Genomic DNA, 13,908 nt, shown 5'->3' with positions numbered 1-13,908 from the left:
CCCAGCTATAGTGTGTGAAAAGGTTTCTTTGCCCTCTCAGTCCTGACCAAACAAACTTTACACTGTAATGCCTGATAGAAATTTGATTTAAGGTGGAACAATGTCACAGTTGAATGTGGTCTACTTGCTGCATTCTATTGGTGAGACTGTGACTTGGCAACAAAACACGTCATGGGCTTAGCTGCTTCCCGAAACAGATAATCTTGTGTGTTTTATTAATGTGGAGAGCACTTAAAACTCGGGGGGGGGGGGGGGGGGGGGGGGTTGAATAAAATATTTAACCAGAATGGGACACAGCAAAGACGTTGTTAAGTTTGTACTCACTGATGGTGTGCGGTGGTAAGTATCGCAGAGAGAGGATGTTCCCTCTTGTTTGAGTGTCATGGAGCCATCAACCTCATCTTGATCACTCTCACTCCAGTAGTCTAAAAATGAGAAAAGTAGGAATACAATTTTTAAGTTTAGAAGAAACAGACTGCAATTTACATCCAAGCCTGTTTGCCTCACCTTCATCTGGACGTGGCATTTTGTCATCCGGTGTGTAGCCAATAGCAGCCAACCCAAGCCGGTTCATCCACCTTTAAGATATTAAAACGTCAAATCATCATTTCAAATAAGAAACTAGCAAAGATTCAAAACAAGAAACTGTGAAATAAAAAAAGGAAAGCGGGGAAATGTAGGGTTATACTGGGTAACTACTGGAAGGTGATGAATAAAAAAAGATTGTGTTTAAATAATTAAAATCATGTCTTTTAACCGGCCAGATTTTTAAAACTGACTTTGTCTCCGTGATGACGAGACGAAAGCAGAGAGTAAATTGGAGCGATGGATGCAGAAAGAGAATGCTCACTCCTTTCCCAGTCTTTGAAACGAGGATTCTCAGATGTTTTTTTATCTACAGCCACACATCCATCCTGTCCTCATCCAGATTCCCTGTCTGTCTCTCAGCTCTGCCTGTCTGTCTGCCTCCACGGCAGATTCAAGCTTGTAATGTGTCCCTGCAGTCTCTGAATAATCACGCCGCGACTAAGAATGGAAACCTCAACTGAATAACAAGACCAGGAAACTCATCATTTTCCAAGTGCGGTTTTCATGTCAATAAATTCAGTGACCAAAAAAACCCTAAAAAAGTTGGCAAGTTGGATGTCACTCTTGAGGGGTTGGGAGGTTTTGGGTCTAATGTGAAGCCCCGAGCATGTTGGTGCCCCCAACAAATACAATATCTTCACCTCATATGCATGCAGGATATTATAAAATACATATACATAATACAATAAAGTCACATATTTTGTCCATTGCAGTGACTGTCTGGAACATATCCACTGTGATAAAAGAAGGATTATTACATATGGAAGATGCATTTTTTTAGATTTAAGCATAGCTGGCTAGAATCTGTACACCATATTGGTAGAAATCAATCCTTCCATTTTACAAATGGTGCAAGTATTTATAACTAAGTAACTCACACTTGCGCCGGATAACTGCTGATGCAAAGAAAGACACTTTAAGAACCCAGCTGGATTTTATGGGCTCTCCTTGTGTAAAGTTGGTTGGCTGAGTTAAAACTTTAGTGAAACACAGGTGTGCACACACACGCACATGCACCACGCATACGCACAAACACACACACTCACCTATTCATTTCCTCAAGACAATCTGTGGCGAAGAAGAAGCTCTTGATTTTGGGATGGCAGGCTTTGAAGGCACTGCAGTTAGCCAGATAGAAGAATGCTGATTAGTGCTTCTGTGCGTGCAGTTTTTGTGTGAACCCGTGTTGTTCAGGCGAGAGCAAATGGGCTTGATTAATAATTTCAGCACTCACAATTTCCGTCTGCACTCTATGGCCCGGTCTATTCTGAACTCAGGGAGGCTGATGAAGCCCTCAGCTTTCTCATCCTGCAGGCGGAGACAGATGGAGAGTTGGTGCATTATTATCATCACCATCAGGGAACATACTGTTACACAAACCCATACACCAATTTCACTCTTGACTTGTTCTTTAAACTAAATGTGTTGTTTGCTTTGGCCGGGTCAAGCTTTTTATTGTTCACTTTCCATTAAAAGAAAAGCACTCAGCGTCACCTGCAAAATCAATGGGAGAACCGCTACAACCTTAGGCTTGTTACAAACTTACTATGCTAATGCATTAGTCACATATAGTTACTTTGCTTTCATTTTAAAATTTTCTTTTGCATTTTTTTTTTAGACTGTTTACCTTTCTTTTTGTCAATACATGGGACAAATTAGCGACACGGGTTTGGGGTTCACATTTTGAGATCAACTTACATTCTGATTGGTGTACCAATAGAGGCAAGATTCTTTCAGAATAAACCAATACTTTCGCCATTTTTGTGTAAAGTATCCTTTAGCGTCCTTCTTCTTCCACAGCCAGCCTTCACAGTCACCATGGCCGAGATCCTTACAGGAAATTCTCCTTCGACTGGCACTAGTGAGGGAACCTGAGGTGGTGAGGAGAAATAATTTTACAGTGCTTTTGGAACCCAGTTAGTCCAGTAGAGCCAAATGGCTCAGTCCACATATAACCTTTCCTAATTCTAAAAATGGGGAACTATCGCCCTGGTTCATTTCCATCATCAACCTAGCTGTGCACTCAAATACAAAATGGACGAACCAGTTACGTATCAACACAGTAACAATGATAAGAATACCAATGTACAAAACACATTACACAAGTAGCATCCTTGTCTTACATAAAAGTCTAAAAAAAAAAGAAAAAAGATATGGATGGCTACCTTTACTTCTCTTTTTGGTTTTCGTTCTCAGTGAGGTGTAATGGAAAGACTGCAAGACAGTGAGAGATGAACATAATTAGAATTCCTAATAGAGGAAACAATGCCAGAAAAAAAATTAATCATTCATATTATTTCTCATAATTCAAAACACAGAGTACAATACTATGAATGTCTTCTTCTTTCTTCTTAAAAAGTATAAATGTAATACTTCTACCGCCACATTTTCACTGGACTGATAAGGAGCATTGTACTCCATGATATCATTTATTACGAGTATTAACTAAAACAAAAAATTGTAGTAAAAGGGGTCCTATGAAATGTAGTGTCGCTCTAAATGGAATTAATCATAAACCATTCATTCTTAATTATATGTAGATCATGGGGTCACCAACTCCGGTCCTCCAGAACATTGTGGAAAGGAGCCCTTGAGGACCAGTGTTGGTGACCCAGGATGTAGATTTAATAAATACATTTGAGATCTCCTAAAAATTATAATAAAATGTCATGGAGTAACTAATAATGTCAAACTTTTATAGAACAAGCTGGGCGTTTTTTAATGAAAATAAATGAATTAACATTGATTTATAGAGAACTAGGCTGAGTAACTGTATGCTAGAACAAACAGTGACCCTCTGGTGGAAGGCCACTTTATTTTAATTAATTTAGAATCCAATTGTTAGTGTAGTGCAGGGGTGTCAAACTCTTTTTTTTCACGGGCCGCATTGTAGTCATAGCTTCTTTGGGAGGGCCATTATGACCCAAATAAATGTATGAGCACCTCATATTATATACAGTAAAAGCTATAAAACAAACTGACAAATAAATAATTTTCAAATCAGACAAATAAAAACTGGTCAAATATTTTAAAAAAATAGATATTAAAAGTGAAGACAATTTGCAATTCGAACACAAATTTGATGCACAATTTGTCTTTGCGGGCCACATAAAATGAAGTGGCGGGCCGGATCTGGCCCCCGGGCCTTGAGTTTGACACCTGTGGCGTAGTGAATGGTTCAAATCACTCCTATTCTCATGTATGTGGAATTGCAACGTGCTAAGCTTGCTACCATAGCGGATGGGGTTGTTGACCTATCGCTGAAGCCTCTATGGCTTGTTTGAGAACAAGAGTCATTGGATATTGTTTAAAAAATAATTATGAGATAGTATTCACAAAACACAAAAGTAAAGTGATAAAGTCTTATTACTTTCTTCATGGAGGCTGCTCCGGAGCTTCCAGAGTACCTGTAAAAAAAAACAAGATTGAGATTGATAAATACTGTCTTTAATTATATACATGTATCTTATATACAAAAACTAAAAGCTTACCTGTCTGTTGTGTCTGCTCGTAGTGTGTCCGCACCTCGCTAAAAGATAGAGAAGGACACTTCTTAATGATCTGTCAAAAGTCTCTATGACCCCCCCCCCCCCTCACACAGAGTTATTTTCAGTGACCAATTGTTTTGTGACCTCTCATGTGCTGTAAAAAGCAAATATCTTACAAGCAGCAAAAAATTAGCTTTTCTAAATAAACTGGCTTTTCGTATGATACTACATTGCACATTGTTCCTTGTAGGAATGGTGAGCAGTGGAGCCCTGCAGGTCCTCTGAAAGATTTTTTTTCTTTTTTTTCCCCAAAACCTGTCACAATAAGGGAGTGTTAAAATACACACCAACTGATGAAGGCAGTTTTGTCTCAGGCAGTGCAGAGGAAAGATTTTTTTCCCAAAGCCCTTTCGGTGACTTGACATGAGAAATATGTAACGTAGTCTTTAGTCAATCAACTACAAAATAGTAACATATCAAAAGAATATACTACGCACACACACACACACACACATACACACGCATGCACGCACGCACGTAAGCGCACACACACACACGCACACACAACACATACATGCTAATTGTAGGAGAGCGGAAAGAATCGTGATGTTTATCAGTGTAGTATTTCTAATTGTACATGTGCCTTGCTTGGATTTGAGTCACCAAAACAAGTACACGGCTAAGAATGTCAGAGAGGACAGTGTGTACTAATATGCTGGAGTCTGGTGTAGCACATTCATAATTGGTCGAGCTGATGCTGAGTCATACATCTCCACACCTAGAACGATGTGCTCGTGTGCGTGTACTCAAATGTGTGTGTTTGCCCAGAATAAATTCCTATTTAGAATCCGATGTGTCTAAGGTGATGGGGATGTTAGGATGAATCACCAGATAGTCCCTGCATACAAATTCATTTATGTGAGCTTGAACGTGTAGATGCACACCTGCTATGTGCATGCTACGTGCAGATGCACACACAAACACGTAAATTAAATGTGTACATACAGGCAAAGGATCTGGCGGCTGGTCTAAGCGGAGAGTAGAGGACAGCATAGATGGGCTGAGGGGAAAGCTAGGGCTGCTGGGATTGCGGCTCTTGCGCCGAGAGCGTCTAGTGGAGTCCCTTCGGCTCTCTCTACCCGGACCCTCGGGCTCCTCCTCAATGACCAGGATTTTGTCATCGCTGAGGTAACGTAGTAGAGAGTTGTCTGAATCTGTACGTGTAGAGGAGGGATGGCAGAAGTTAGATTATTAGACAGGCTCAACAGAATGAATGGGAGAGGGAGAAAAATGAAAGAGGCCTGCAGATAGGATAGAGCTGAGAGAGAACTGCATGTTGGAAAGGGACATGGGACCATTGGCATTGAGAGAGAGTCTTAGATAAAAACAACAACAGAAACTGATAAAAGTTTGGCAAAGCTGCATTATCTGGTAGACTGTGCATGACTCCACGGCTGGGGACATCCTGCTTATCTGATACAATAATTATGCAGATTTAGAAGAAACCACCGCTAAAATGTCGACTGTCACAGAAAGTTTGAATCTGATCATTTGTTCATTGTTCATATATTTAGACGTGAAAAGCTAAATCTGACAAAACAATGAGAAATTGAAGAAAGAATTGCACCCGAACCAGTCCATATTATAGTATTTTAATGTTATTCATAGAATTTTTGGCAGTAGAGTCGAGGTGAATACAGATCAATTGTCATGCAAACTGTTAGTCACATTGAAATACCTTCATTTCTTCAGCAGTGGCATGAATGCAATGCCCTTCCATTCATGCTCGTTTGTCACTATGTTGGATACATCATTTTCGGATATGTATCCGTACAAAACCACACACAATGACCAACTTGAGGATGGAATGTTTTGAGCCAAGTAGGAAGCAAAGCAAGCACTAGTCCCAACTTTTTATCACAGTGTGAGGGGCTGCGTTTGCATGTAGTATATGTGTTAGTATGCGTGTACCTCGGCTCCCTCTCTTGCCCGTGCTGGGTTCCTTGGCCTCGGCCATCCAGTTATATTCAGGAGGCATGGACACAGGTCTGAGGTCACCTGGAACAATCCAACCAGCGATGAGAGAGTCGGATAAAGGGGGAGCGTGGGTATTTGGGGTGTTGGCAAGCAACAATTGAGCTAGTGTGTGGACAAGGGAGAGGTGGACAAGGTGTGCGCAGGTGAGGGACTTGAATGTCATGCAAGACAAGGGCCACAGGAGCCACATTTTAGATTATCTTTCTGTGTAGATATTCCATGTCCCCCCTGTTCTTAGGGGGGCTCTCTCCAAGTACTCGTCCTCGTAGTGTAAAACCACATACGGTAGGTTAATTGACGACTTGACTCTCATTTGGCAGTGACTGTGATGACTGAATTTAATGTCTTTTCATAAAAACATAAATTGTCTTGTGTTAATAAGCTGCCACTAGGCAGCCCTGGTATGTCACTACAAAATAAACAAAGACAAATGTAAAGTACTTTTCAGAATGTAATATTGATACCAATTCCCACTAGCTTACGTATTTTGCTTATGTAAGGTCTTATTACATTTTCCTCACTTGCATTCAGAAGAATTGTGAATTGGATGACAGAGGCACTCGACCACTGTACAATTCAGCAGTTAAGTCATCATCACAACTGCTGCCTTGATTTTAAACATCCTTCTTTTTTATACAGCGCATTTAGACTTGGTTGCTGTTGCCAAGAAAACCAATGAGCTCAGCACTTTGGCGATTTGGAGGGCTCAGCATCATTTCAACGATAAGATTCAGCAGTCTGGTACCACTGCAAAAGTCCAGCACAGCAATGGGCAAGAAAGCTAATCTGATCATTTAAAATGAAAAGTGTGTGATTGTGATTTTCTGGCATGAGAAACAGAATGAGATACTATGTATAGTATAGTATTCTGACTAAACAGGTTATTGTAATGCCAGGATATTCACAAACCTCAAGATCATTCAGTCAAATTATTATTAATTTTATTTTATATACATATTTGTAGTGACACTTGTTGCTGTTTCTTTCATTCCCATTTATCAGTTTCCGTATTATTGTTTTTTCATTGACTGTTGCATCAATCTCTGTATAGCAGAATCCGAAACAGGTCCCTGCTTTCATTGATAGTCCGGACAGAGTCCAGACACACAACTCCTGTGAATGCATATCAATGCAGCTGTTTGTCGTGTGACCCTGGCCTTTCACATCATGACGGCCTCTTGAGATTGTCTCATGAAGGAAGAGGATGTCTTGAAGGCTGTCTGGGACAGTGGGAGTGGGCCCTAGGTGGCAAGGGAGAGATAACTGTGCTTATGAATTTCTGTTTGATTCTAGGGCATGACAGCTCAGTGTCGGGATGCTTCTCAATTGAGAGCAAAATAAAGTGTATCTCCAGTGTGAGAAAGAAGGCAGGAAGTGAACATTATGCTTATGCTTTAGGCTTAGGTTATTAGGTCCATGCAACACCCTTCCAACCAGTTCATTGACGCAGACATTTTGTGCAATGCTGCATCATGCTGACGGGCAAAGAGCATCAGAAATCTTGTTGGCAGAGGTGATAAACAGCCATTAGCGCAAATGATGAACACATAATGACAAAATGTTGATAACAAAAAGGTGAGAACATTTGTGGTAGAAAACATGCTGTTCGACTGAAGAAACACAGGTTTGGAACCAGGCAATTAACACAAACATCAAATCTCTTTCTTACCGTGTGTGGGGGTCTTGTCGCGCCTCCGCACGCCCGTATTACGGCTTCTGTCATATTCTGAACCTGGTGGTCCGTCTCCCTCCAAAAGTGAGAAGTACTGACCACTGTCCTGGTCCAGGTAGTAGCTGACAGCTTCTGACCCTTTAGAACCAGACTGGGAGGTCAGACTGTACCGGGTGATGTCGTCACATGAAATCAAACCCAACTCCTCCCTAAAAGCGCAACACAATTTTAGTCCTAGCCAGGAGGTGGAGGTCAGCCCAGCGATCTGTTCCCAGACCCTCACCTGGGGCTGTAGAGTCCAGAAACAGGGGAAAGGATGTAGACATCCTGAGCATCCATTTTGGACATGCCTAAAGTTCCACCTGGTGTCGGCGAGGTGCTGGTTGGGCTGGTGGGGACCGGCTGAATAGAAATAAATTGTGTTGTAATTTAGTCTCTTCAAGTACAAGTTGTATAAAGAAAGTGTTAGATATTTTCCAACTTTATAGTGTACAAAAGAGCATTGATTGATACAAAAAACAGAACCTAGGAGGGTCATTACAAAGAAGGAATACATTTCCACACACACACAGAAGCTGCCATGTTGCATAGGCTCTGACTGTGCATTCACTATTCTGTCGTTTTGTTACAAGCCTCTTTACTCACCGGGTTCTCCGTGTCTGTTTCTATGACAACCGCTGCTCTCACTGAGGGCAGCGGAAAGCTAGCATGGCCGAGTACCTCGGCATGGCTCAAGGACACGTCATTTGTCATTGGGCCCTGCCATGTGAGCAAGGATGCCTTGCTGATGTCATGGTAGCTCACATGTGAATTTTAAAAAATACATGACAAGGGTTACATACATGTGACTATAGTGCTCTTTCAGAGCGTCTCTTATCATTTGAAAACCTTCCATTCCGTCATATGCAGGCATTGTTTCTGTACTTTCATTTGGAGTCTTCCTCTGTTTATAGTCAAACAGCTTCTCGAAAAAAAAAAAAAAAGAGAACTGGTTGGAATAAAAAAAAAAAAAAAAACGGGATGCAATGAAGCAGAAACAAGGAAATAGGTCAAAAAGAGGGGGTGGTGATGGAGAGGAGAGAGAGCTGTGCTGTGAGAGTGCAAATAGTAATTTAGTGATTACAGTCCAGCATTAGGGAAAAGAAAAATGGTGCCGGGGGTGCACAATGAGCAGGATGGAACTTCACAGCAGGTGACATTCCAACATGTTAAAACATCACTTAAACCATTTGAGTTCAGCCGCATTCACTACAAACTAACTTGACAAATCTTATGCTTGAACCTTCACAGAATGATGTTACCCATATAACAATGTTAACATCTTTCCTTGCACTTTAATAAATTATCAGACTGCTATGTATTTCAGTGTCAGGTTAGAATTATTATTATTTTTTTAAATATCATCATGCATTTTATTCAAGCTGTAACTGAGGCATTAAAAGCATCTATTGCATCCAAGTACAGACTGTGGAGTATAAAACACTGCCGCGTCGAGAGCAAAATAGGCACAGCAAAAGGGTACGCTAACATTACAATTGAGTTGCATAAAGGAGCGTGCAAACACATTTATCAACATAAATGTGAATTTTTCATTTTCTTCCATTCTATTATTCCGCCAAAACCGGGTTATGAATCATTAGACATTGACATAGACTTAACTTTATTCATCCCTTGGGATTTCTCCTTCAGGAAAATCTAGGTCCAGCAGCATTCATACCGCAGAGTGGGTATATAAAAGACACACAGATAAAGCTGTCGAGGATTGAAGTGTGTATCTGTCATTTTGTCCAGTGGCACGGAAAAAAGAAAAAAAACTTTGACGACGATGTCAAAGAAGCCATAAGTTTTTACCTATTCAGCCTTCTTATTAACAATACATAACTCACAAATCTATGTGTCCCAAAATAGCAGGCATTTACAAACAGTAATTATTTATACACCTACACATATTACAGATTTATGAAAAAGGGGTCTCCGACAATGAGCGGCACACGTGACCAATATGACAAATGTGCTCAGTGTTGGCAAAAAAAAATTGCCGGGTGATGTTAACACTGCTCTTCCTCTAGCTCTTCATACACAACGCAGGCAAAGGCAAAAGCAAAAGCACAAAAAGAGGGAGACAGACGCAGAAATGGAAAAGACAGCCACAGAGGGATTTGGGCCTTGAATTGATTGATTGATTGATTGATTGATTGATTGATTGATTGATTGATTGATTGATTGATTGATTGATTGATTGATTGAATATTTATTGATCCCCAGGGGTGGGGAAATTCAGGCCCCAGCAGTATTCATACCACAGAGTGGGTATACAAAAGACACACAGATGGCATGAGCGCAACTCAATAGGCTTTCATAAGGCTGCCACACAACGGCGCCACAAAGAAAGCCAGAAAGTGCTCAAGATAAAAGCCATCAAAGCAAAACAAAGCTAAAAGACAAAGGAAAAAAAAATAACTGTGGCCAACCAGCACCCCTCAATACAAGAGAACACCCCAAAACACACAAAATAGCCTCCACGGGGTCCATAGACAGGTGTAACGGCAGTCCAGTTCAACGGCGCCCAATGGACCGTGGTCGTGAATCGGTGAAAAACATCACAAAGCAGGCAAACGTGTGAGCAGCGTCCTGGGCACCCAGTCGGATGCACGTGCAGATGGTCACCACGGGGCTAGCATGGCGAAAGTCGTTGGTTCCGACGAGCACGAGGGAGCGGAGTCCCCACAGGGGTTGCGGTTGCAAGGCCAAGGCGAGGGACCCGGTCATCACTGGCCGGATAAGCAGGAAGCCGCCGTAGAGTTACGCCGGTCTCGACCGATGATCCCGGTCCCAGGAAGAAAAAATAATAATACAAAATATCCGATCCGAAGAGATACCGAGGTGCGGTAGAAGGCACCAGCACATGATCATGCTGAGACAAATTGTTTCTTTTTTGTATTTAGTCATAATCCATTGGAATATTTGACACATTTGGGATGAACTACTATAAAGCTGCACAATCCTTCCTATAAAACAAGGCTTATGTGTTCAATATGAAGCATATACTTTTTGTACAGTGTCTACCCAAACACTTTAAAATGTAAAATGAGAGCAAAAGGTGTCATTACAGAAAACATTGCACTGCCCGGACAACCAAAACGTGTGAAGACACAGTAAGATTTTCTGGAGTCAGTGAATTATCTCCAGAAACTGCTGAGTAGGAGATCTTGTTTCAGATCCTGTAGTTCCTCATGAATAAATTAAGAGCTTAAGTCTTTGTAATGGCGGACAAATCTTAGCAATATCTGTGGGGAAAAGAAAGCAGTGTCTGGATGTGCCATCCATCCATCCATCCATCCATCCATCCATCCATCCATCCATCCATCCATTTTGATTTTGATCATGTTCAGGGTCACAGATAAGATGGAGCATTTCCCAGCTGTTTGAAAACAGACAACCTGTATTGGTCGTCGTCAATCACGGGAAACGGATTCACACAGCAAGTGACACCTACAGTCACTGAGCAAGGATTAATTCCTCGCTGGCTACATCAAAGTCAGCAGTGTGAACCGCTACACAACCACAAACCGGACATAAATCATTTGAAAGGTTAACATGAAGTGTAAAAATAAGGAAGCAGAATGAATTCAACCATATGCGATAACAGTGCTGGTGGTGTGTACCTGCAAGCCTAGTGGTTTCCATCGCACGTTCCTCAGCAGTGCTGGAGTGGAACTCAAGGTATTCTGTGGCCTCTTCTTCAGTGTTAGGATAACTCCACATGGGTCTTCTCTTAAAGCATTGACCAGGTTCTTCAACTGCCAGCCCACCTGGGGGAGCACAAAACACAAGGATAGGCGTAAGTCAATCAAATATGCGCAAGTTGCAAGGTCGCCTCATTTCGTCACCTTGAAGTCTCAAGCAAGTCCCAAATTGCTGTAGAAAAAAGTCAAGTCGAGTTACTATAAAAGTTTTAAGCAAGTGGAGTCAAGTCATTCCTTGGTTCAAGCAAGTCGTAAGTCAGGTGATGTGGCCAGTCACAATTTATATTAGCGTGATAAAACAAATTCACTGATCATAACACAAAAAAGTGCTTCATCTGTTAAAATTAAATCAATTTACATGACTAAAAATTAAATGAAGAACCACCTGAGTAGAACAGGAATTAATCTAATTAAATTGTTCTGAATATAATTAAATTATTTCTTTCTAGTTCTAGTGGACAAAAAACGAGGTTGAGGTCAAAGTTGTCAAGATCGTCCAAATATTGTCCTTCAGTAAATTTATTGATCTATGGGGACTTCAGTAAAATATTCAAAAGATTGGAAGCATAGAATTGCCTAAAATGAAGGGGTCTTGTCCACACATTGCTGGATTGATTAAGATTTGTACCTTAAGAATTCATCACAAATTGATTACATGCTTGTTGCTAGCTTGACCACAGATCTGGTTTATGAGTCGCTAAAATCGTGAAGCAATTTATAAATATGACAAGCTTTATCTTTGGACTTGGAGATTGTGTATTTTTGGTACAGTATAATGTGATCATTAAATGGCTGACTCCTTTGTGCCTGTAGTGGCATTTCTGCTTACTTCATTGGAATACTTTTCCCAAACTTTGCATGTACAAAATGTGTTATAATGCGATTCAGCGAAACACAAATCAAACAAGAACTGTATTTAAAAATATACATTTTGCCAAACATAACTATGATCACCTTTGATCGACAGTATCAGAGACTCTATTAACATAAAGTATATATCAAAGCATTGTCATTTGTTGTGAGGCATAAACACACTGTGCTGTACTGAGAGCTGTTCCAGAACGGCTATTCATGTAGCTAAATGAGAAGCTAATGAAAATTTTGACAAAAAGTTCATCCAGCATTGATCACAAGCACATTTTGATTCATTTAACTGCCCGGCAACTGCCCGGCGACGGCATCACACACCTGGCTCAGCAACTGCCTACCCGATCTAATATCCTTATCACATTATGCCAACGTGATCACATTTCATATTAAGTGGTGAAAATATCGCCACCAGCTGACCTTTGCGAGGAGCTTTTCCGCATCAAACATATTTTGCTTGTGGCTTGGAGTTCGGCACGATGGTGAGTTGGATATGAATTTTATTTTATATGTTAAATTACATTTCCCAGTCTATTGCATAACAAAGGGTGGGCAACGATTATCTATAAAAAAGTATGGATGGACCTCCACACATGCAGGGTATGCATTCAGTCATAAGCACAGAATTTGAATTAAATTTGTTGAATTTATTTCATACAGACTCTTTCCAAGTGTAGTGTATTCGATGGAGTATTGGGCAGGTCCCACTGGCAATGACATGTATATCAACTACGATAAAATATGTTCATGCATGCTCTGTTTATCAAACAGAGTTCTGTGACAAGTCCAAGAAAAACTCCATGCTCCGTGATTTAGAGCAGCCTCCAACGTCAATGAGTCACCCCTTTGGTGGCTTGCACACAAATTCCCAGGTTAAAAGCTGGGTGTGTTAGAAAGGTGCGCAGAAAAAAACATACTTATGTGCGAACGGGAGCATATGACCAAGAAAGCGCATCAGGATCACAGAAATATTTGCTTCGGCAATTTATGCTGCGCATGCTTGATGCAGTGGAAACTGCTCTGAGACTGAAAGAGTTCAGTTTTAGCTAACAAAAAATAAAAGTGGTGAAATATGTACTGCTATCTGTACATTTTATTGACTAAATACACGCTAGAACACATGAATCTTTTGTTCTGAATGACTGGTGCTTTTACACAGTCGGCTTGCTGCTTTGTAGAGTGGGTTGTTCCACTGCGCAAAACTGGACGATCATTAGATAAATGCTGCGGTTCATCCTACACTGCATCGGACGCTCGGTGTCTCTGGGGGTCTATGGGCCGGTGGGCTGACCCGGGATCCTTGATTTCTTCATAATGATTGGATGATCTGTCTGAGGCGGAGCTGAGCTTCCACTCATTTGAATGACCGGTCGCTTTAGTATATGTACCAATGCCATTGCACAGACACTGACAACAAAACAGTATGAAAGATTACAATCCCCAACTAATAGTAAAAATGGACACTTTGCTTGCTAGTTGGTTTGAAATGCTTTAACGATGTTAACAATTG

General features: G+C 40.9%; 1 protein-coding gene across 5 annotated transcripts in view; it reads right to left on the bottom strand.

Annotated features, from left to right (window-relative positions):
• si:ch211-26b3.4 (connector enhancer of kinase suppressor of ras 2) overlaps positions 1–13,908 on the bottom strand; it is a 54,653-nt gene that overhangs the window by 6,297 nt on the left and 34,448 nt on the right. For 4 of the 5 annotated variants that reach the window (XM_061288645.1, XM_061288655.1, XM_061288675.1 and 1 more), the window contains exons 9-21: positions 11,451–11,597; positions 8,069–8,187; positions 7,783–7,994; positions 6,048–6,134; positions 5,082–5,290; positions 4,080–4,117; positions 3,959–3,995; positions 2,754–2,802; positions 2,287–2,459; positions 1,823–1,896; positions 1,635–1,706; positions 508–578; positions 325–425 (exon numbers count right to left, since the gene is read on the bottom strand). In XM_061288645.1, coding sequence (XP_061144629.1) covers positions 325–425; positions 508–578; positions 1,635–1,706; positions 1,823–1,896; positions 2,287–2,459; positions 2,754–2,802; positions 3,959–3,995; positions 4,080–4,117; positions 5,082–5,290; positions 6,048–6,134; positions 7,783–7,994; positions 8,069–8,187; positions 11,451–11,597 — 1,389 coding nt within the window. The remainder of the gene's footprint in view (positions 1–324; positions 426–507; positions 579–1,634; positions 1,707–1,822; positions 1,897–2,286; positions 2,460–2,753; positions 2,803–3,958; positions 3,996–4,079; positions 4,118–5,081; positions 5,291–6,047; positions 6,135–7,782; positions 7,995–8,068; positions 8,188–11,450; positions 11,598–13,908) is intronic. The other variant, XM_061288665.1, reaches the window with a different exon arrangement.

This window comes from Syngnathus typhle, linkage group LG1, assembly GCF_033458585.1.
Source record: "Syngnathus typhle isolate RoL2023-S1 ecotype Sweden linkage group LG1, RoL_Styp_1.0, whole genome shotgun sequence".
Taxonomy (NCBI): domain Eukaryota; kingdom Metazoa; phylum Chordata; class Actinopteri; order Syngnathiformes; family Syngnathidae; genus Syngnathus; species Syngnathus typhle.
This window is presented reverse-complemented; position numbering and strand designations above follow the sequence as displayed.